This window comes from Hippopotamus amphibius, chromosome 12 (assembly GCF_030028045.1).
Source record: "Hippopotamus amphibius kiboko isolate mHipAmp2 chromosome 12, mHipAmp2.hap2, whole genome shotgun sequence".
Classification (NCBI taxonomy): Eukaryota; Metazoa; Chordata; class Mammalia; order Artiodactyla; family Hippopotamidae; genus Hippopotamus; species Hippopotamus amphibius.
In genome coordinates, this window is record NC_080197.1 from 58233995 (window position 1) to 58259150 (window position 25156).

The 25156-nt window shown below is 37.4% G+C and overlaps 1 protein-coding gene across 7 annotated transcripts in view; it reads left to right on the plus strand.

Moving 5' to 3' along the window:
- ITPR2 (inositol 1,4,5-trisphosphate receptor type 2) overlaps nt 1–25156 on the plus strand; it is a 489465-nt gene that overhangs the window by 314899 nt on the left and 149410 nt on the right. For all 7 annotated transcript variants that reach the window (XR_009048516.1, XR_009048517.1, XM_057703556.1 and 4 more), the window contains 8 exons: nt 4042–4150; nt 4872–5059; nt 10065–10248; nt 10947–11203; nt 14492–14692; nt 17809–17919; nt 21772–21867; nt 23364–23486. Coding sequence is in view for 5 of the 7 variants with exons in the window: in XM_057703556.1 (XP_057559539.1) it covers nt 4042–4150; nt 4872–5059; nt 10065–10248; nt 10947–11203; nt 14492–14692; nt 17809–17919; nt 21772–21867; nt 23364–23486 (1269 nt within the window). In the remaining 2 variants the exon portion in view is untranslated. The remainder of the gene's footprint in view (nt 1–4041; nt 4151–4871; nt 5060–10064; nt 10249–10946; nt 11204–14491; nt 14693–17808; nt 17920–21771; nt 21868–23363; nt 23487–25156) is intronic.

The window sequence follows — 25156 nt, forward strand, 5'->3', positions numbered from 1 at the left end:
AGGAAAAAGTGTTAGAGGAAGAAAACATGAAATAGGAAGCAATAATAAATCTCTGTGTTCTAAAAAATTTGTGTCAATAAATGAAAGTTGCTCTGAGGCTCTGGGTGCCTGTTGAAATTCTTGTCACTGTGACATTTAGGACATATTTGCCCCACACTGACTGTGCATAAGACAGCTTTTCTGGGATGATCATCTGGGCTTGCAGGGGAGGTTTGCCATGTGAAGCCTCTTCCGTATCGGCTGTTTCCCCTTAAGAGCTCCCGTAGGACTTAGTATACCTCTCTATTATGAAACTGATTATAAATTCTTTCAGGGGAGGGTTATATTCTTATTCACTTACGATAGTGTCTAAACACAGCTGATACCTAATGAGTATTTGTAGAATGGAGGGAAGATAGAGCATGTCCGTAAATAGGATGGAAGAAGAGCTTTTCAGATAGAAAATGTGATGTGAACAAAGAGAAAGACTTAGAAAACTGTGGTTGAGGAATCATCACATAGTTCAGTTTGGTTACAGTGTAAAATGTGAAAACACTCTTGGAAGTGACCGTTTAAAAAGTTGAATAGGTGAGGTTTCACAAACAGGTGAGAATGGGGGGGTTAAGAGATGATCCCTTAAGTTTGGAGCCCAGAAGACCAGAAGGATGTGATCTCCTTGAAATCAACTGAATTTCTTCAATTTGAGAGGAAGGCAGATTTAAGAGAGAAGGACTATTCCGTTCTGAAAAATTGAGTTTGAAGTGCCAGTAGAAATCTCCAGATGTAGATGAGGAAATGTAAGAGGAAACAGGATGAGAGGCCTAGGAGAACAAGGTCAAGGCTGGATACACTTGGCAGTGAGACCTGCACAGCTGATTGTGCAAACAAGGGTCAGATGAAGTTGCTGATGGGGAGAGGAAAGCTGAGGGGTGGAGAGCTGAGGACAAGACGTGAAGAGCTGGAGAAACAAGGACAGCTAAAGCATGAGAGAGAGCGAAGGAGCAATGAAGCCACCTGTCTCAGCATAAAAGGCGCCGGGGAGAGGGCATGAGCGTGGCACAGGGAAATGGCGGGGTTTTGCTGTCAAGAGTTGAGTTCAGGTCTTACTTTATCACTTGTTAGCCGCACGATCTGCAGCCAATAACGTAAGCTCCTGGACCACAGTTTCCTTATCTTGGTCGTTGTGGTGTTAATTTAAAGAGTTTAAACATATAGTCTTAAATAATACTTTAAAAATTACTCCTGTCTATTAAAATAATAACTAGTAAACTGGATGATTTGGAGTTATCTATATTTCTTATGTACAGGCAAGCAACTATACTGCAAAATATATTGTCTTTTTTTTTTCACTTTTTTTTTAAACTCTTTATTGGAAAATAATTGCATTACACTCTTGTACCAGCTTTTGAGGTACACCAAAGTGAATCAGCTGTATTTATACATATACCCCCATATCGCCTCCCTCCTGCGACTCCCTCCCACCCTCCCTGTCCTGGCCCTCTAAGGCATCACCCATCATCGAGTTGATCTCCCTTTGTTATACAGCAACCTCCCACTAGCTATCTATTTTACAATTGGTAGTGTATATATGTCTATGTTACTCTCTCACTTCATCCCAGTTTCCCCTTCTCCCCCCATCCCCCCAACCCTGTGTTCTCCAGTCCATTCTCTGCATCTGCATCCTTATTCTTGCCCTGTCACTGGGGTCATCAATACCATTCTTTTTTTTTTTTTTGGATTCCATATATATGAGCTAGTATACAGTATTTGTTATTCTTTTTCTGGCTTACTTCATTCTGTATGACAGTCTCTAAGTCTATCCACCTCATTACATATAGTTCCATTTCATTCCTTTTTATGGCTGAGTAATATTCCATTGTATATATATGCCACATCTTCTTTATCCATTCATCTGTTAATGAGCATTTAGATTGCTTCCATGTCCTGGCTATTGTAAATAGTGCTGCAGTGAACATTATGGTACATGTTTCTTTTTGGATTATGGTTTTCTCTGGATATATGCCCAGGAGTGGGATTACTGGATCATATGGTAGTTCTATTTGTAGTTTTTTAAGGAACCTCTGTACTGTTTTCCATAGTGGCGGTACCAACTTACATTCCCACCAACAGTGCAGGAGAGTTCCCTTTTCTCCACACCCTCTCCAACATTTATTGTTTCTAGATTTTTTGATGATGGCCATTCTGACCGGTGTGAGGTGATACCTCATTGTGGCTTTCATTTGCATTACTCTAATGATTAGTGATGTTGAGCACTTTTCATGTGTTTGTTGGCCATCTGGATGTCTTCTTTGGAGAAATGTCTATGTAGGTCTTCTGCCCATTTGTGGATTGGGTGATTTGCTTTTTTGGTATTAAGCTGCATGTGCTGCTTGTATATTTTGGAGCTTAATCCTTTGTCTGTTGTTTCATTGGCAAGTATTATCTCCCATTCTAAGTTGTCTTCTTGTCTTGTTTATGGTTTCTTTCGCTGTTCAAGAGCTTTTAAGTTTCATTAGGTCCCATTTGTTTATTCCTGATTTTATTTCCATGATTCTAGGAGGTGGGTCAAAAAGGCTCTTGCTTTGATGTATGTCACAGAGTGTTCTGCCTATGCTTTCCTCTCGGAGTTGTATAGTGTCTGGCCTTCCATTTAGGTCTTTCATCCATTTTAAGTTTATTTTTGTGTATGGTGTTAGCAAGTGTTCTAATTTCATTCTTTTACATGTTGCTGTCCAATTTTCCCAGCACCACTTACTGAAGAGGCTGTCTTTTTTCCATTGTATATTCTTGCCTCCTTTGTCAAAGATTAGGTGCCCATATGTGCTTGGGTTTACCTCTGAGTTCTCTATTCTATTCCATTGATCTTCCTTTCTATTTTTTTTTGTGCCAGTACCATACTGTCTTGATCACTGTGGCCTTGTAGTATAGTTTGAAGTCAGGAAGCCTAATTCCACCAACTCCATCTTTCCTTCTCAAGATTGCTTTTGCTATTCGGGATCTTTTGCATTTCCATACAAATGGTAAGATTTCTTGTTCTAGTTCTGTGAAAAATGCCATTGGTAATTTGATAGGGATTGCGTTGAGTCTGTAAATTGCTTTGGGTAGTGCAGTCATTTTCACAATGTTGATTCTTCCAGTCCAAGAACATGGCATGTCTCTCCATCTGTTTGTATCATCTTTGATTTCTTTCATCAGTGTCTTATAATTTTCTGCGTGCAGGTTTTTTGCCTCCTTGGTTAGGTTTATTCCTAGGTATTTTATTCTTTTTGTTGCAATGGTAAATGGGAGAGTTTCCTTAATTTCTCTTTCTGCTTTTTCATTGTTAGTGTATAGGAATGCAAGAGATTTCTGTGCATTAATTTTGTCTCCTGCTACTTTACTAAATTCATCAATTAGTGCTAGCAGTTTTCTGGTAGCTCCTTTAGGGTTTTCTACGTATAATATCGTGTTATCTGCAAAGAGTGACAAGCAAAATATATTATTTAAAAAGCCTTGTAATCCATTCGAAGTTGAAGACAGGAATTTTTGAATTGCGTGTTTGATACACTATCTTTTGCCCACTGTCTTGTGAATAAAGCTCTTGGTGTTTAAATATAATTTTCTCTGTCTGATCAACCTTAATTTTTTGAGAGCCTGCTGTATACCTAGCACTTTTCTAGCTCTTTTTACTGAGCCCCTGTAACTAAGGCTTTTCCTTTCCAATTCTTACAGTACTTATTAATCTATGTTTTCTTTAGGCACCATGAATATTCTTACTGATACTGGGACCTTCAGCTTTTGAAGCAATTTTAAATGTATAGTGTTTGTGATTTTCCTAGTATATTCTATTGAAAATACTGTATTTCTATTCTTTATTTTTGGGAGAGGCAAAATTATTATTTTCATGAGAAATATTGGCAAATTTTTGCCTTAGGAAATATTATGCAGTATAAAACTAGTTTTTTCATGTTTCAACCTCATTGATAAAATGCATTTTAAGTGGCACTTTAATGTATTGATATTTTTTTTCCTTTTAATAGAAAAAGAAACAATGACTAACACTTTTCTTATCCTTTTTATTAGGGTAATACATTAAGAAAAATACTCCTGAATCGCTACTTTAAAGGCGATTATAGCGTCTGTGTGAATGGACACCTCTCTGGAACCTACGGCAAATCTGCACAAGGAGGAGGCAAGACATTTTTTTCCCTCATTTTTGGATTTTTGTAACACATCTGCATGCCAGGGTTACTCTACTGTTTTACTTAAAATAGCACAAATGTAAAACATTCATTTAAAAAGCACTATTACCAGCCATAGCAAAGAGAAGAGAATCCTGCCATTTGCTACAGCGAAGATGGACGTCGAGGGCATTATGCTAAGTGAAATAAGTCAGATAGAGAAAGGGGAATACTGTATGCTCCCATTTATGTATGTAATCCAAAAACACCAAACTCATGCAAACAGAGATTGGATTTGTGGTTGCCGGAGGCAGGGAGTAGGGAGGAGGAAAATCAAGTGAAAGTGGTTGAAAGGAACAAACTTCAATAAATAAATCCAGGGGATGTAATATACAGCACCATGACTACAGTTAGCAATACTGTATTGCATATTTGAAAGTTGCTAAGAGAGTAGATCCTAAAAGTTCTCATCACAACGAAAATAAATTGACTTTATGAGATGACGAGTTTAGTCTTATTGTAGTGATCATTTTGCAATATATCATATATCATTACATTGTACACTTTAAACTTATACAATGTTATATATCAATTATATCTCAATAAAACTGGAAAAATGAATTAAAGAGCACTATTAAAAACCTTTGCACAATTTTGGGTTCATAAAACAACGGATTTGAACATTAGAGCTAGTTTTGCCTTCTGATGAAAGTTTGTTTTTCCCAATCACAGGAAGCTTTTCTGGACAAGATTCAGATAAGATGGGGATATCCATGTCAGATATTCAGTGTCTACTAGATAAAGAAGGTGCATCTGAACTTGTCATTGATGTTATTGTGAATACCAAAAATGACAGAATTTTTTCGGAAGGCATTTTACTTGGCATTGCCTTGCTTGAAGGAGGAAATACACAAACTCAGGTACCTGCTTACCATCCTGACCCTTTGTTACATTTCGCTATTTTGTATTTCTTATTTACTTGTTATAGAAACCCAGGGAAAGTAATGTTTTTTGGTTAAGCTTCTCATGACTGTCTCATCTCCCCTCCACCCCCCCACAAAAAAACAACTTTGTATCACATTTTCCTTATAGATTTATTTGATTGCTGTAGTAACTACATAGCTTCACAAATTATTCGGTGAAGCAGAATATTCCTTGGCAGCATCCTTTCTAACATTTATACCAGAAATTCTGGTTTGCACAGGGAAATTTTAGGCTGACTTTAAGCAGATGAGGATAACATTTTAACTTATCAAAGAATTAAATGTAAAAGAAAAAGAACTAACTTCACTAATTAAATGAGGTAATATACATAAACTCCTCATACAGTATTTGGCATTAAAACAAGTTCCAATAACATTCACCACCATCTCAGATACTTTTTTAGAAGTTTAGGACTCTACCTTTCCCTGTGGCCCCAAATCTCCTAGTGCTTGTTTACCCTGTTGCCTCTCCCTGCTTTCACTGGTGTGGGGAGAGGAGAACCACGTCTTCTTTTCTCATTCTGTTTGCGCATTCAACTCAGGAGGGGTGACTGGAGAGTCATCGTTCATCTATTCAGTGCTCTGCTCCAGTGAGCAACGTGCTCACCTGCATGCAGGATCAGAGCACTGCTTCCAGAAAGCACACAATTCACTTTGAAATTACTGCCAAGTTGCACCTGGACCCCCCCAGACCTAAAGGCAGAGTTCGCTGTGTGATCCCGAAAGCTGGGAAGTGTTCCCAGGGAACAGGCATCAGCCTCCCAAACCCTACCGCTCACTATTCTGATATTTCCAGATTTGCCTTCCTTCAGGAAGGGAACGTTGCTTAAAACTAATTGGAAATACAGAATCCATTTTCCCTGTTCATGGCAAGTAGAAGCCACATCTAATTCAACACTAAAAAAAAAAAAAAAAAAAAAAAAAAAAAAAAAAAAATCATGTTGCCTCTAAAGATATCTTTCCAAAACACACATAATTTTCCTGCTTAAAATCAGTCACTTTCCCCATAAAGGCAAACTCTACCGTAGTCCATAAGATCCTTCATGATCTAATCTCTTCAAGTTTCCCAACTTCCCTTTCTCATTCCATCTCTCCCCTCCTCCCTCCTCTGTCTTGTGCACCAGCTGTACTAAGCTCTTTGTAGTTCCTCAGATGTGTTGTGCCATTTCTCATGTCACTATTTCCTCTTTGACAACTCAACTCATGAACTTCTTTTGATCCCATGTCCCACTGGGCAGAACTGTCCAGTAGTTACTGTATGCTTCTGCTATATCCTGCAGACGTCTTCAGTAGCATTTCTGATTCCTTAGAGGCTGAGCCCATGTGTTTCCCATCTTTGCATCCCTTGTCTGGCACCATGTCCAGCCCAGCCTGGGGATTCAGTAAATGTTCAGGAGTGAATGGCTCTGTGAATGAATGGTCCAAATCAAATTCTACCTCATTCACAAAGCCTTCACTGTCTGGTTGGCGCCTTTGGGACCACTCCTTTATCTGAGCTCCCTTGGCATTTGTTTCTTTTTTTAAAATATTTATTTATTTATTTGGCTGAGTCAGGTCTTGGTTGTGGCACACAGGATCTTTGTTGAGGCATGTGGGATCTGTCATTGCGGTGCACAGACTCTTTATTGTGGCACGCAGGCTCCTCTCTAGTTGTGGCTCGCAGGCTTCTCTCTAGTTGTGACACGTGGGCGCTGGAGCGTACAGGCTCAGTAGTTGCGGTGCGTGGGTTCAGTTACCCCACAGTATGTGGGATCCTGGTTCCCCAACCAGGGATTGAACCCATGTCCCCTGCATTGGAAGGCAGATTCTTCCCTGGACCACCAGGGAAGTCCCAAGCATTCGTTTCTTTGATGCTCACTCGGCACTTTGCCTGTGCTGCTTTGTTTGGTTATATATATGACATCCTGTCTCTCCAGTTAAGTGTCATCTTCTTTAAAGTAGGGGATGAGGTCTTATTCTTTGTATCTATGGTGCTTTGTAGCCATTCAACAAATATTTGATGATGAAATAGCATTCAATGATTCTTGTATTTGAAAACCTTCTTTTAAGATGGGTTATGACAGTCTCATTTACCAGCCTTACACTATTTAGGTTTCTCACTTATCTACATCATCGTGTAACCCAGATGTCAACTGTGTGCTCCTGGCCCTAAGAGATCTAGTTGAAGTCAGCCTGAATCCTTGTCCTCCCCAAGACTTCTGCAAAATCCAGAGGGGTTTACATTCTCCTAGGCTCGTTGGCCACTAACGTCTTGTTTTCTGAGTTCCTGGATTGTCTTGACACAGCTTTTGTAGTACTGAGGTAGGAAGCTGATCCCCTTCCTTAATTTCTGTCCTCCTAGCTACGTACATCAACTTATATGTTTAATATCTTTTATTAAAGATTGGTTGAGAGGGAGAGGAGAGGAGGTGGTTAGATTACAATTTCAAATTGCATGCGAATAATAGCACCATGGAAAGAATACCTCCTAAGTACCAAGCTCTGGTCTTAGTGCTTTTGGTGTATTAACTTGGTTAATCCTCACAACAACGTGGGTGGGAGCTTGTGTCCTGTCTCGTCTTACCAAGGAAGAATTTGAGGTATATCTGAGCTCACATAGCTGGTTAGAGATCAAGCTAGGACTGGACCCCGAGCAGGCTGGCTCCAGAGTCGTGCTCTTAACCACTGTAAACATCTCCTTTCCAAATATCCTTCTAACACCTCGCTACTGGGAAGTTTCACTGGCTGACCACCCTGCATCACACCCTGGTCTTACTTCATCTCTCTGGTTCCTCGCTTCGTTTCTCTTCTCTGCCCTTTCATGTCTAGTCGCCTCCTCTCCTTTCTGGGGTTAAGTCCTTCCTCTGTCACATAGATATGTTAATCTGTCACCCTTGGCTCCCCCAAAACCTTAGAGTTTCCCCTCCTACTCTGAAGCATATGGAGGTCGTTTCCTAATCAAAACCTGTAGCTTTTGTGAGGGAAATTGTTATGCTACCTGTTGAGATTATATACATACATAAAAAACATACTGTTTATCTTTTTGGTATCAAAGTAATATTAAAGTGTAGATATTAACAGTATTAAAATCACACTGTTCAGCTTTGTAGAGCCCTGGTTTTTAAAAGTCTATGCAAATCATCTGTTATTTTGAGCTTATGGGGTTATTTTATAAATTTAGTGATTTAGGGTCAGAGGATCTAGATTTAAAGCCTAGCTCTACCACTTACGACTTGTATAGTACTGGGCAAATCATTTACATTCACCAAACCTTATCTTATTGATCTACAAAATGGAAATAAGAACACTCCGTTCATCACACAGTTGCACTGAAAGAATCAATGAGATAATATATGTCAAGGAACAACATAAATTATAAAGCTTTGTTGTAATAGAACCATAGAGTTCTATAACTTCCTCATTAATATATAGGAATCCCTTTCTACCTTCCAACCCCATTTTTTCTAACCCCATTATATCGAAAATATTAGGGTTCAAGCATCAGCTTAATTTATGAGACCATAGAGGCCTCTGAATGCTGCATTTATCCTTTGAATTAACAGAACCAGCTTGACTGTTTCACTGTGGTTGCTATGGTTACTGTGGCTTTTTGGCCTGCTTTCTTGAGTTGTTGCTAGCCCTCTGCTTAAAGCTTCCCCCTTGTAGGTAGGAAGCCGACTTGTAAGACTTCATGAAACACTTTGAGAATATACATCACACCGCCCACATCACAGATCACAGGTCAGGCATCCATTTCAAGGCCTGATGTCATTAGAGTCTCAGCTACAAGTTCCAGGACCTTTGAGTCATGGTTTCAGGCATTCTTTCAGGAAAGCATATCTGTAGGAGCCAAACTCCCCAAAATTGTGTTTAGATTTATTGGATTATGGTCAATTCTACTTGATCTGAAAGTCATTATTTCTTCAGATGTTTTCTTCCCATTGTCACTCATCAAGGTTATATAACTCTTTTTTTTTTAATTAGTACAGTTACTGGTATTACTATCTTCATTAATTTTTTTTAACTTTATTTTTCTTGTTTGTGTTGTGACTATTGAGTGGTTTTATTCTTAATAACTTACAATTTCGCCACCCAGTGTGAATCTGGATTTCTCTGGAGTGTATCACCTTTCCTATCTCCCACCTCATCTGGTTAGTTCCAGAAGTCACTAAGCAGACCATGATGAGGGCAGATATTCTCAAGGTTCAGTATTTCTACCTCTCAGTGAGGTATGTTTTATCATACTTTGGATATTGAATCCTTTGTACATCATTATTTACTCTAAAGCAGACTGACTTCACTGTATACATTTTACAGTGGGCTTATCCTAGACCCCATGCAAAACAGTGTAGCTAATAAATTACCAAAAGAACTTAGTGCCTACTTATCAGTGGGTTCCCGTGAGTGAGGCTGCCATGGTAACACATTCTAAATTAAATGTACTGTAATTTAGATAAAGAGAAAAATAACTCTTTGTAGACTCACATTTACTATCGGATTAGTGATTGTTTTCCACGCTAGATTACAAAGTCATGAGGGCAGAGGTTGTAGTTTTTTTCCTGTTGGTTCTCTCCCGTCATAACATGGGACCTGGCATATAGCAGGCCTTCAATGATTAGGTGTTGAATCAAAACATAACTTCATAATAGTATAAAAATCAAAGTGCTCTTCGCATACCACTTCTTACAGTGCCCCTGTAAAATTTTAAAACAACTAATCAGTAAAGATGAATTCAATAACATGAAATTATGGTGGATTTTAGTGGCAAGTGCTAAGCAAACACAAGCTATTATTAGGACACAGTAAATAGGACAGGAGACCGGCAAAGCTGTCAGTTTATGAAATAATCATGGGTAGCACAGTAAATATGGGCTTTTATCCATCATGCTTATGTTTATCTCAAACATAAAAACATTATTTTCTCCCCTTGGGTATTGATGTCTTAAAATATGTTTTCTTGTAGTATTCCTTCTACCAGCAGTTGCATGAACAGAAAAAGTCAGAAAAGTTCTTCAAAGTTCTCTATGACCGAATGAAGGCTGCTCAGAAAGAGATAAGATCAACAGTGGCAGTGAATACCATAGACTTGGGTAACAAGAAAAGGGATGAGGACAACGAATTGATGACATCTGGCCCGCGAATGAGAGGTAAAGAAATAGCTGAGTATTCGGGAGAATAGAGTGAGAGACGAGGGTAACACGCTTTTTAGATCTCGCTTATGTTTGTCATCTCACCTGACTTAGTCTAATTATCCCAGCTGTGACTCTGTGTAGGGGACTCCATCCTTGAATTATTGTGGTCATGGGGGTGACCTCGAAACAGCTCTGTAGGGCCACGCTCGAACAAGGAGTTATCAGTGTAAAGCAAGAAGTGACATGAAAATGTTTGATTTCATCATGAAATTCCTGATAAAGAACAGCTGCCCAAACCTTCTGAATGTTCGTGAAATTTAAACTGTAAGAACAGGAATTACAGTACGAAACTCTGCAAAAGATTCTTGGTATTTGGAATAACAGTCATCAGTGTAGTAAATATAAATCATCTAAATATTAACATTTTAAAGTTTGCCCTATTTTCCCACCTTCTTGTGTTCAAGAACTCTGATACTTTATATTTATCAGAAAGACAGGAGCCCTTCTAAAATTGGCTAAGCATTAAGATCTTTTTAAAATATCCCTGTGCAAATTTAATTTTTTAGTTGCTACCTCAGATTCTTTTGGGGAAATTTCTGTGCCTCTTGTCAGGTGATTTTAAATTCAGTTGTTAGAGAATTTGGGTAACTGTCTTTTTTTAATTAGCAAAAGGAAGTTAATTCATAAATGTAAGAGTGCTGCTTTGCTTTCAGTAAGAGATTCATCACTGCATTTAAAAGAAGGCATGAAAGGGCAATTGACAGAAGCTTCTTCGGCCACATCCAAAGCATACTGTGTGTACAGAAGAGAAATGGATCCAGAAATAGACATCATGTGCACAGGACCGGAAGCGGGAAATGCCGAGGAAAAGTCCGCGGAGGAAGTAACGATGAGCCCTGCCATTGCCATCATGCAGCCGATTCTGAGATTTCTGCAGTTGCTCTGTGAGAATCACAACCGGGAACTGCAGGTATTTGTTCTGTTTTGGGTGAAAGACAAGCACACAGCCTATGATTATAGGTAATTAAATTCAAATAAAACTAACAAGTAATTTTGGAGAGAGTTTGGAAGAGAAAATACAAACAATTGTGCTCTTCTGAAATGGGGAGAAACTGAGAAACTTTGGTATCTAAGTGAACAAAAATGAGAGGAAAATTCCTTTATGCATGAAAAAGTCAGGCTCCTACAGTATCCTTCTTTGCCTTCTCAACTCACATCTCTTTAACTTCAGTGGGCATCATCTAACCTTTGGACTCTGGGATTTGTTGAGTAAGGTCACATTTGCCTCATCTGTATCTTTCACGGTTTTATAAGACTTGGAGTCTTTCATCATTCCCAACTCAGTTCATAGTTCTTGAGTGAGGATACAGAGTATCTTTATATGTCTTCATTAGAAACATAGTTAATATAGAAGAGGACTTTTTTTTTTTGCTTTTGAAGTATAGCTGATTTACAATATTGTGTTAGTTTCAGGAGTACAGCAAAATGATTCATATATATATATACATATATATGTATATATTCCTTTTTAAAATTCTTTCCTATCATAGCTTATTACAAGATCTTGAATAGTTCCCTGTGCTATACAGTAAATCCTTATTGTTTATTTTATACACAGTAATGTGTATCTGTTAATCCCATACTCCTAATTTTTCCCTCCTCCTCCCCTCTTCCTTCCCCTTTGGTGACCATAAGTTTGTTTTCTATGTCTGTGAGTCTGTTACTGTTTTGTAAATAAGTTCATTTGTACTATTTTTTAGATTCCACATATAAGTGGTATCTCTAGATCCATTCATGTTGCTGCAAATGGCATTATTTCATTCTTTTTTATGGCTGAGTAATATTTGTGTGTGTGTGTGTGTGTATTACATCTTCTTTATCCATTTGTCTGTTGATGGACACTTAGGTTGCTTCCATGTCTTGGCTATTGTAAATAGTACTGCTGTGAACATAGGGGTGCATGTATCCTTTCAAATTAGAGTTTTTTCTTTTCTGGCTATATGCCAAGGAGGGGGATTCCTGGAACATATGGTAACTCTATGTTTATTTTTTAAGGACCATCCATACTGTTTTGTGTAGTGGCTGCACCAATTTACATTCCCACCAATAGTGTAGGAGGGTTCCCTTTTCTCCACACCCTCTCCAGTATTTGTTATTTGTAGACTTTTTGCTGATGGCCATTCTGAGTGGTGTGAGGTGATACCTCTTTGCAGTTTTGATTTGAATTCCTCTAATAATTAGCAGTGTTGAGCATCTTTTCGTATGCCTGTTGGCCACCTGTATGTCTTCTTTGGAGAAATGTCTTTTTAGGTCTTCTGCCCATTTTTCAATTGAGTTGTTTGCTTTTTTTGATAGTGAGTTGTATGAGCTGTTTGTATATTTTGGAAATTAAGTTCTTGTTGGTTGTATCATTTGCAAATATTGTCTTTTTGTTTTGTTCATGGTTTACTTTGCTGTGCAAAAGCTTATACGTTTGATTAGGTCCCATTTGTTTATTTTTGCTTTTACTTCTTTTACCTAGGGAGACTGACCTAAGAAAGTATTGCTACGATTTATGTCAGAGAATGTTTTGCCTGTGTTCTCTTCTAGGAGTTTTATGGTGTCATGTCTTATATTTAAGTCTTTAAGCCATTTTGAATTGATTTTTGTGTACAGTGTGAAGGAGTGTCCTAACTTCATTGATTTACATGCGGAAGAGGATTTTTTTACAATAGTGAAGGTTGATATCTTCATAAATGAATATAATCCTGGTCTTACATCTTCTTTGGTACATTTTCTGTTGTAAAACAGATGAACTTAAGGTTGCCTAGGAATTTCGGCCCCCTTGTTTTGGGCATTGTTTGTACATGCTGCTTATGTCACCATAGGAAAACCACATGAGTGGTGACATCATTTCTAAGAGCACAAATCCAGTATTAGAGAGACAGCAGAAAAAATAGAATATTATTCAGCCTTAAAAAGGAAGGAAATTCTTACTGCTACAACATGTATGAACCTTGGGACACAATGCTAAGTGAAATAAGTGAGTCACAAAAAGACAAATACTGTGTGATTTCACTTGTATGAGATACTTAAAGTAGTCAAAATAGTGAAGACAGAAAGTAGAAGAGTTGTTGTCAAGGGCTAGGGAGAGGGAGAATGGGGAGAAGTCAATAGGTATAGCATTTCAGTTTTATGAAGATCGAAGGAGTTCTAGTAACGGATGCTGGAGATGGTAGCTAAACATGAATATGTTTACTATCCCACTGGACTGTGTACACTTAAAAATGATGATGATAGTAAATTTTTATGTGTATTTTTCCACAATACAAAAAATTGGGAAAGAATCACAAATACAAACTAAAGGGAAAAAAGAAGAAATGAATTCAAATGAATTAAATAGTAAAATTCAATTCATGAAAATAAGGAATAAATTAAAATAAAATAAAGGTTTCTGTCTTTGCTTATCCTTTCACCAGGTTTACTCTCCCATGAAATCACTCTTAACAGGTTCTGTTTCCTTCCAGAAATTTTTATGCACATATAAGCATATCGATCTGCACATGTAAACCTTTTAAAACACACATGCAGTTTAATGCCCTTCCACTTACTTTTATCATTTAGTAATATATCTTATTACTAAATTACTAATTACTAGATTATGTTTATATCAGTACATATTGAAGTACCTCTTTCTTATAGTTTTGAAATACTCCAGCGTTTGGATATACAGTTATTTATTAAATCAGTCACACTGTGATGGGTATGGTGTGGTTTCCAGTTTCGGCTGTTATAAGCAGTATGCTGTGAACCTCTTTGCAGTTGTAGGTTGAATGAAAGTATTGATAGGTGCTTCCAAGTGGCTCTCCGTAATAGTTGTATCATTTACTGTTTGAAGCTGCACTGTTTATAAGGATCATTTAGTTGAATATTTGATTGCTTCTTTCCTTAATGAACTTCTTTCCAGTTTCCTTTTTCCTTCTCCTTTCCATACTACCTATCATTTTTGCCCTTTGTATATAGTTTTAAGACAATGACACTGAGAAGTATTTATGAACCATACTGATAAATATAGATGCTTGAAAAAAATGCATCTTTTTTTTTCTTAAACCAAGGAGAAACTTAATAAATGTGAATGCTTCCTTATAAAGAACAGTTCCATCCCACATTACCATGGGGATCCTCTTGAGTTAGAAAAACACTCAGAGAGAGAGAACTGAAAACAATTAACACAGTGATTTTTTTTTAATGTCTCGAGTATGTTTTCTTTTGCCTTTAGAACTTCTTGAGGAATCAAAACAACAAAACAAATTACAACCTTGTCTGTGAGACCCTTCAGTTTTTGGACTGCATTTGTGGAAGTACGACGGGTGGCCTAGGCCTCTTGGGTCTCTACATCAATGAGAAGAATGTAGTACTAGTCAACCAGACTCTGGAGAGTTTGACCGAGTATTGCCAGGGCCCGTGCCATGAAAATCAGGTAACCGTGAAAGCAGCCCTTCACATGAAAGTGTTCTGACCAGTCAGCAAAAGGATCAGATTGGTGCAGGAGCCAAGCTTTGTGTACATTTCAAAGGTCTTTCTTCTTGCTTTGCCAGATATTTTTCCTTTTGTAACAAAACATACAAAGACTGAATTATGCACTAACAAATATTTTGCCATGTGTTAATTTAATTTCACTGTAAAAGGAAATTCCCATGAAAACGTTCCAGATAGCATTCAGAAGAGTAAAATACATTTTTTCATCATTGATCGTTTTCATCTTTAGCCAATCTTTCCAGGATTTGTGGCATCAACTCCCTTTGGCTTCTTCAGCCCCACTGCCGTGGGTTGTGTATATTACCTTCTTTATAGTCACAGTAAAGTTATGAACTAGGTAATATTGCTCCCATTTTGCTGATGAATAGGTTCTGACTCAGAAACTGAGTGATGTTCCAGAGTCTCAGAGTAACCGAATCTGCAAGTTGCAGGGCCATTCTTAAAACTCAGGACGTGTGATGGAGTCTAGAGTGTGCTTTTGACTGCATTACAGTTTCCAGGTCAAAGTTTCGACTCCCTCTTCCAGAGCATTTTACTCTGATTCCATTTTCTTGGATATCACAGATACATAGAGGGAGTAGAAGCTAGAACACTGGGCTAGTGGGGAGAGGGGCGGCACCTTGGAGTTTGTTAATTGGCTATTCATATCCACTCACGTGTTATGGGGCTACCATCACAAGCATGGATCCACCCTGGGAGGAAGAGTTTTCAAATCCCAAACATTTCTGGGTATAAATTTTAAAGAAGCCATTGAGACCAAATGTCAGGGAAGGATTGTGAAAAAGTAATCGGCTTTTCTATTGCAAATTATATGACACATACATACAAAAAAACACACATATACGTGTACATACCTAGGTATGTAGAACAGAAACACAACGGTTATTGAGGTAAATAATTTGTTGTGCGGATACTTTCCCTCCATAGTATGCATATGACATGTGGTAAAAGAGTTTACGGATTTTCCTCTGTATTATATTTTACTCTCCTAGTGCAATGATGCAAGAAAATCTAACTCTGGATTTAAAGTTAAGGAAATATTTGCAAATTCAAAGATTTGTTTTTGTTGTTGGTTAAAATCGTTTATATCTATAACAGAAAACATGTGTTCTCCACTCTTGCTCTTTTAAGAAAATGAAATGAGTTTTGAAAGTTCCTAAGTCAGGTAAGCTCTAAAAGCAGAAATTAATAGTAACATGAATCCTGCATACTCTAAGAATGCACTTACTATGAACCCCATGCTCTAGAAATGTGTGGTGGGAAAGAAAGTTGCTAGCAAATTCCCGAAATGATCTGCAAACTGATTCCCTCTAAGTTTAGCAAACATTTTAATGATCAGAAGACCCTCAGGAGATGTAGAAGATGGATGAAAAACACCTCTCTTTGATGTCAGAGGAGTAAAAATTTCCTTGTATGAAGGGAGAAGTGAAGCCCATTCTGAAAAATAACAATCCTTGCAGAGTTACCTTGATTTTCCTCTTTCTCATTTGTCTCACCTGGGTTTCAGTTTTTCGAACCCTTTGACACTGGGTGCTGCATGGTAAGATGTAGTTCCACAAATTCCAACACACTAGTTCCTGATTTTCAAGTTCTATAAAATGAATTAAATTCAGAGCCCTAGCACAGTAGATCCTAATCTTCAAAATACATTTGTTTCTCAAGATATTTTATAAACTTTTCCCAAGTCAGATTCCTCTATAAATCACTTAAGTTTAAGGACTCAGCTGACCTTTTCCTTCAACCACCATCATTCCCATAACCACCAGAATGTTTTTGGAGGAGACGTCAGAAGGTGCCTGTATGCCCTGTCTCCTGCCATCCAGCACAGTCAACAGCATCACTTGTTCCTCACTTAGCATTAAGTAGTGTGCCGAGACCAGCTCGGCGACTCGAGGTGAGTGACGGGTGCCGCAAGCTTGAAGAAAACACAGACACAGACTGAAGAGAAAAGTGGGACGGGGGGCTCAAGACCTCTCAGATCATGAGCCCTGCTGACTCATCCCAGGTTGCTTTTATTGAGTTCGTGGGCTAACATTCTCAGGTTACACTCATAAACAATCAAAGGCCTCACATGACTGAGGCAATTATCTTTGTTTACTTCCTGGGTCTGAGTTGAGTAGGTGTGGATTTGAGCTGGGGGTGGAGAGCAAAACAGCCCTGGGGGCAGGAGACCTCTCTCAAAAGGATTAAGGGTCTGTGCCCCACCCGTGTTGGCCCCTCTGCGACTGTGCCTGTCTTAGGTTGTTCCTCCCTTGAGGAATCTTACCCGTCTCTGGCTAACCAGTCATCCTCCAGGGCCAAACACGGTGATATAAGGAAGGTTCTATGCACCACCCCTGTTGGCCCCTCTGCGGCTGTGCCTGTCTTAGGTTGTTCCTCCCTTGAGGAATCTTACCCGTCTTTGGCTAACCAGCCATCCCTCAGGACCAAACAGGGTGATATTAGTCTCCACGCCCCACACCCTCAGCTCCTCCACTGCTCAAGCAGGACATTCTGAATCCCATCGCTCGGCCCACATACTTCAACATTTTCAATGTTTCAAAAAGGTTCCAGAATGTCTTCCCACAGTAGTGGATACATGAAAATGCTACCTCAGTACCAGTAAAATTTACTTACAAACCTTCAGCATAAGGGGCACGTTCCTTTTATAAATAGGACTATCCTCTTAGCCAGGATAGGTCAGATCTTAAAACTGTAAATTTAAGGAATTCCTCCAATGAAGGGCATATTAAAACTTATTGGCTGAAAGAATGTTTTACTTAACCATTGTTTTTTGAAATTCTGTAAAAATGGTTCATTTGAAAAGATACCTGTTTTGTGCAATGCCTCTCTCTGTGTTATTCATACCAAGCCATTTAATTAACACTAATCAACTAATAGACTCTATGCAGAGGAAGAAGTTAATGTTAAACCTTATCTTAGACTTAATCTCAAAGTTAAATTTTATTTGTATTTTAAAGGTCGAAAAGCTAAGGTGATTCTGTTATTTTATGTCATGGCTTCTAGTGCTCTTATGTTGTAAATAGAATATTGTTTTTTAAACATTTTGTTTTCTAGACATGTATTGCTACTCATGAATCTAATGGGATTGATATCATCATTGCTTTGATTCTGAATGACATAAACCCTCTTGGTAAATATCGAATGGACCTGGTGCTCCAACTAAAGGTAGAGTAAATCCACTATTCCAGGGGGTAAATGACATTCTCTATATAAAACTCCCTTTCAGAGCTGACTCTCAATCTCCAGGTAGGTCTTGTGAAAAGCAAGGTATTTTATTTTCAACTAATGAATTGACAGAAAGGGATAGTAAAAGCACAGTGAGCACGAAATTCCTGATGAAACATCACATGAGATTTGAGGTAATGTTAGCAGGAGGGTACTTTACTGGAAGTTTTCTTAAGCAGCCACATTGTTGCACTGCTTTTCTTCTGCGTTTATTTTCTATTTTTCATTATATGGCGGAGCAAAATGTTCTGGACATACACTATCCCATATATTTTTAATTCATCTTGACTACAGAATTCTATCTAGCAACTCACAATTAATGAGACTATGCCATAGGAGGGCTACTAAAATGTTTTACGTCTCTCTACTTTCTAAAAGTTGTTTTCTTTTATATTAGAATCTTATTTTTACCCCCAAATACTCTAAGCCATTTTCACACTCCCTTTGAGAAGTTGCTCTAACTTAAACCCTGTGCGTACTTCCCAGCAGTTCCATTTATCAGAGGTCAGGAACACAATGGCATTTGAAGAGAAATTTCTTCAACTTTTTGTTTAAATAGAAATAGATTAATGAATATACACAAGAAACTATATAATCCCGAATGTGAAGGCATGATATTCAGTTGAGATAAATTATTAAAGACGACATATGTTTAGTGTTAGACAGGCTTAAAAATCATTGGTTAAGTAAAATTTTTCCATAAAGATGGGTTACCTTCTTATGGGTAAATTTATGGCCAAGAAGAATAGAAATGATATTTTTTAGAATCCTGTTACTAAATATAGATTTAGATATATAGTGGAATATATGTGTGTCCTACTTATGTGGAGATTGTGCCAATGGCTCTTAATAAGCAAATAAAAAAGTAAGTGTGTGTGTTTTCATTATTTTTATTTGCAATATGTATCAGCTTTGAGTCCTTCTCTTCATAGATTAGAAAGAAGGTGATCCTTATGTAGACAGCACTTGGGTCCTTTTCTTCATCAACTTCATGCTTCACTTAGTAAAGCCAGTGTAGGCCTATGTGACAGACAGCTTAATTTGAATTACTATAAAACATTATTGTATCTTGAATTCATCTTTAACCATAATTCATAAAGAAACAGTACATAGAAACCTTAGCTTTTGGCTTTTTCAAATCCTTTATTTACCTAAAGACTATAAGACTATATACCTTTAAATCCGTCTCTATCTCCTTTTTTTTTTTTTTTTTTTTTTTTTTTTTGGGCTGCGCTGCGTTGTTTGTGGGATCCTAGTTCCCTGACCAGGGATTGAAGCCGGACCCTTGGCAGTGAAAGCACGGTGTCCTAAACCACTGGACCTTCAGGGAATTCCCTAAATCTCATTTTTAATAGACATAACTTAATGGGGGAAAACACTGAAGGATTTGTCAAACACAGTATAGACATACACATTATTTATAAATCCAGACCTATGTTAAAAAAAACCTAAATTAAATGATGGGGTATGACTTAACAGTGCAAAGATACTCTTGACTATTCAAATGGAAATCTTTATTGAAAAAGAGTTATTTAAAATTTCATTTGTGTTACTAAGCATAATTTATGTATACCTTTTCAAAATATGACAGTTGGTTAGATCAAGGTATATATAAAATACAAAATGAATGAATTTGACTTGAAATATTCATAGTTTTCTACTATAAGAAAGAGGTGAGTGTACGTTTCTAAACAAGCCATGAGGCTTTGTACATAATGGCCAATATGAGAATAGTGTTTGTAAGACAGAATGATATAATGTATTGGCAAATTTTAGAAGGTATATGCAGGCTGCTTTTAATTATAAATTCTCTGGTACATTATAGATATTCTATATTAAAAATGTTCAGGTTTTATTGGGTATCATTCACCCTTAAATTTAAGTACTTAACCAGTTACAATTTTAAGTGTATTTAACTTTACTCATTTAATATACCATTTTATGAATTTTCTCGTACATATGTCTTATCCCTTTGAATTTATATTTTATAACTGATCTAGGACTATAAAGTGCTGAAATAGGTAGGTTTTTTTGTTATTATTATTGGTTTTTTTTTTTTTCCTAAGGACTCCAGCTTCCTTTGGAAGAAAATCCTCTATTAACACACATGAATTTGACTTCTTAGCATATATAGGCTCTTGTACTTTCAAATTGATTCAAATTTCAGTAGGTCATTTACATGATTTCTATTCCTCCAACATAGTATGAAAAATATTGGTCAGAAAAAAATACCACATTGCCAACAGCATTCTGAAATTGGATGTATTTTTAAGCTATTATGTATTGGGTCTGCTGAGTGAGATTCATTAGAGAGTACTGTTAGTGTTGTCAGGGTTTTAGCTTTCAATTCTATGGGGTCAGTTCATAGTGCTCTAAGGATCTAAGCTCTCCACTAACGCTGGAGCCTTATTTTTTTAAGTATGTTGTTTTCATGGAATGCTAGATTATAAAAAAAGAATTTTATGGTTAGTACAAAAAAAATGGTTTATGGTTAGTACTATAAAAATTGAATATGGAACAGAAAAAATAATGCTACCTTTCTCACAAAATCCTAACATCTTTTCAGGATGGGTTAGTGATGTTAGTATCCCCATCACCATCATCATCATCGTTACTAATATTAGCCATTTAAAGATAGTCAATAGGCTGTACTTCTGAAAGAAAAATAGTTGGATAGAATTTGGTACTAAAAATATCCAGTATAACTTATTTGCACAACTTTAACAAAATTTGTATTGTGAATGCCTGCATCACCAAACAACTGATTCAATTTAAGTTTTCATCCCATACGATGTTAATTTTGAGTCACTAAGAAGCATCTTGAGGGACATTTGACTCTGCGTGTGTGGAGGTTGAGGTTTTTATCTAAGTGAATATTACAAAACCACTGTAGAAATCTCTCCCAAGTAGTTTTTATCATCTTGCAGTTTGACACAATTCTAGGGCAGTGCTATTGAAAACATAGTATAAGAAGCATCATTCCAGGTGTTGAAGATATTGTGCTTTGTATTGCAAGACTGTGGTAACTGTGTGGTATCCGTTTTGGATAGTTAATTGGCTGTATCAGAAACTTTTTATTTCTATAAGTAAGCATGTTTGAGACAATATATTTATAAACCAAATTAGAAAGCATCAAAGACAACATAAACTGATTTTATTCTCTATTAAACAGAAATAGAAAATATTATTCTTCTACAACCCAGATGGTAAAAATGTTGCATATATAACACCATGTTGGGAGACTAGTAAACTGTTATCAATAAACGTATATTTTGTTGCCAACTCATGAATTTAGAATTTTATAGATTAATTTTCACTAATTATTTCTTAAATTTATTTAAAATTTTGATTTGCTAGTGTGTTAATGCTTCATGTTAAAAACAATTGTGCTAAATTCTTTGTAAATTATATGCCATTTTGTGAAATATGGCATTGATACTGGTGTCTTGTAAAGTGTCATCATAGAAATGCTTATTTAGGAAATAGTGAAGGAAGATATGATTCGACTTTAATGCATTATATATAAACTCAATGTTGTGTTTAAAATGCTGTTTCACCAATATTTAAAATATCCTTTGTAACATCTTGCTCATGATTCATTATTTTTATTTGGTGGTAACAATAAAGTAAAATACTCTTTTAAAATGTTAATAAGCCAAACAAAACTAGCAGTTTAAAATTGTGCTTGATTTAAAAAAAGTAGTCCTGATAATCTCAATTAAAACAAATTCAAGGGATCCTTAATCCATGAAATAGACTTTTCATGTGTCTCAACTCAATCTATATCTCTAGAACAATGCCTCCAAGCTTTTGCTGGCCATCATGGAAAGCAGACATGACAGCGAGAATGCGGAAAGAATTCTGTTTAACATGAGACCCAGAGAACTGGTAAGAAAATTTTTGAAAGCTGTGTTAATAATGTGTAACCTAAAAGGGACAATTTATAGTATGCATGTCAAGGGAAAAGTCTAGTGGCTTTCACTGCTCCACTGAGGCAGGATGGCACATGAAGACCTACCATTATAAATACCTCAGAAGGCCCATGAGAACAAAGGCTTGTGTGATTTGGGTCCTTATGAATTCATTGGCTTCATCCACTTTAAGTGCTTTTCTTAACCAGACTGTCACACTTGACTAAACTATCTGCAAATTATTTTTGCCAAAAAAAAAAAAAGTTTAGTTTGTGTATTAGAATATAGGTAACGAAGGTATATAAAATGTTTATACCCCTCAAAAGTTTTATTTATACCTCTTTCTGAAAACAAAAACAAAATAAATATCTTTTGTAATTGTTCTTACTAGTGAAATGTTGCGCAGTGCTCAGCCTAGAGGAAATTATGTGGAGACCTGATGGGAATTCCACAGAGATCATTAGTGTGTCTTCCCATTGCAGAAATTACATTTTCCTCCTCACCTGTGACATGGAAATTATGAAGAAATATCAGCATGCTTTAAAAGCATTGGGTTTCAAAAACACTGAGAACATTCTCGAACCATGGAAGCCAGTGCCCCAATGACTAAGTCCCAGTCTCATGAGCACCACTGTTGGTGCTATGGGGAAATCTATGAAGGCACTCTTTTGTTCTCTTTAATAGTAAGGAATGGAGTCAAAGAAGGCAGATAAAGAGAAAGATAAGATGCAATTTGATTGAACATATATTTAATGAGAACATAGTACCTGCAAAAAACAAAAATAAAAACCTCCATCCATGGAAGGCAGTGGGCTAAGAGGAACAAGACACTCCTTATCCCTATGGTTAAATGGGGCAGTGAGTTATATATTCATTCAACAACATCTCTACACAACAGCACTTTGAAAGTACTGTTTCCTTTGTCTGCAACAGTTTTATCCCATCATCCACTTCCTCTTTGTGGCCCGCCCTCAACCTCTTGGCTGCGTGAGTGCCCCTGCCCTGTGCTTACTGAGTGCCTCACCCTTAGCCCTGCTGCAGGGAGGACTGTTGTGTTGGCCTCTTGATTTGCTGACAGTAAGTTCCCTGAGGGCAGATACTCTTGTGTCCACTGTTGGATCCTCAGGGCAGAGAACGGTGTCCAGCACCATGTGTTCTTGTTATTTGTGGGCCTTTAATAAATACCAGATGCTTCTCAGGGTTCCAGCATCTCCCAATTCATGGGAACTTCGGCACAGTCAACATTCAAAAACCAGAATGAAATTTTCTAAGGAAAACAGGGAATATTGTAGGAAAATACTTCCATATTCATTTAAATACAGATGGTTTCCAAGGCCATTTTCATTTAGAATGCTTTTATTCTTTTCACATCTTAGGAAGCATTCCAGGTTTTAATTATACCTCATAAGTGATGTAAATGCATGTTGTTGGTGGCATTTCAAGCCCTTATGGTTCCCATTTGTTTTCTGATAGGTGGATGTGATGAAGAATGCCTATAACCAAGGACTGGAATGCGATCACGGGGATGATGAGGGCGGAGATGATGGTGTTTCCCCAAAAGATGTTGGACACAATATCTATATTCTGGCCCATCAGGTGTCACATTTTATATCTTTACATTGTTTTGCTAATCTTATCAACTGTGTCTTGTGTCAGTGCTTGCTATCATATTTTCGAGTTCTGGTCCCTCCATTTTTTCAGCACTTACCTTCCTTGCTTTGGGTCAAGGAGAAGACAAAGCTTCCAGAATGCCTGGTTTTGCCCCCAGGGCTGTGCTAGGGTCTGTTCCACAAGAAAACAATACTTGGTAGCAAAAACTGGGCCAGCAGTGAGGAGACGGTCCCGTGCCAGAGCCTGAGGAATAGGTAAACCATGGCAACAGATGGAAGTCTTGAAAGAGAAAGGAAAGAGGTTACTGAGAAGATGGAGAATGTGTAGTATGGGAGTGCATTCAGGTCGAAACAAGCTTCTGGCCTCTTTGAATTGTAGGTTGGCATGTTTCCTGCAGAAGCTGTAAAGTGGCAGCCTCTAACTGTTTTTCATTGGACTGCTAATAAATATGAGGCTAAATTTACATTCTTTTGAAGGAAAACCATTTCTATTTTATAGTATCTTATGAAAACAGGTGCTTGATAAGTGTTATTGGATAAATTTAATTCCATTAACCTGAAGATCAACTTTAAATTTGCATCTTCTAATGCAGAGTTGTTTATAAATTTATTTATTTATTCATTTGTTTATTGGCTGTGCTGGGTCTTTGTTGCTGCACGTGGGCCTTCTCTAGTTGCGGAGAGAGAGGGCTGCTCTTCATTGCAGTGCGCGGGCTTCTTATCACAGTGGCGTCTCTTGTTGTGGAGCATGAGCTCTAGGTGCATGGCCTTCAATAGTTGTGGCTCGAGGGCTCTGGAGCACAGGCTCAGTAGTTGTAGCGCATGGGCTTAGTTACTCCATGGCATGTGGGATCTTCCCAGACCAGGGATCGAACCTGTGTCCCCTGCATTGGCAGGTGGATTCTTAACCATTTCGCCACCAGGGAAGCCCCCTGCAGAGTTGTTTAGAAGTTAAAAAATTGAAATGTACATATGCCCATTTGATTTTGTCTATATAGCTCTCACTTTTTTTACAGAATAAAGTCTAAACTTCTAGACTTTCCCAATCTCTCTTTCTAGTGCTTTTCTCACATTGACAATCTCTTTCTTTTCCTGCTTCCCTGTACATCTTATCAGACAATTGAACAATCATTGGTAGATATAAGACTCTGAGTAGGTTAATTTTTATTTTTTAATTTTCCATTTTTGAGATATAATAGACGTATAGCACTTTGTGAGTTTAAGGTGTTAAAAGTTTCCTCTTAGACAGTTCTTGCTCTTCTCTGTCCTTTGTGTAATTGCCAAGTATATATAACCTTGAGTATAATTTTTACAAAAAGTTCAGGGAAGGAGTCAAATTCTAAAAGATATTAATACAGAAAGCTGCTATCGTTTTGTAATATAGTCACACCACTGAGAAGATTTTTAGGTCTCTCACAGTATAGCAAAATGCACATACAGAACAGAAAAAGATAAGGGCAAATGGATTGTAGCTAGGAAGACAAGGGAGAATTTTAAGTATTGAGAAACTGAAAGCTCATGTGAAGGACACACTGAATGGAGTAGAACACAGAGATTTAGGATGTGGAAAAGGTATCGTTTTAGAGAGAAAGAAATTGGGTGATGGGATTTGAGTCAAGCTAGAGAAGGACTGTCCAGAGATTGAATGAGGGTAGA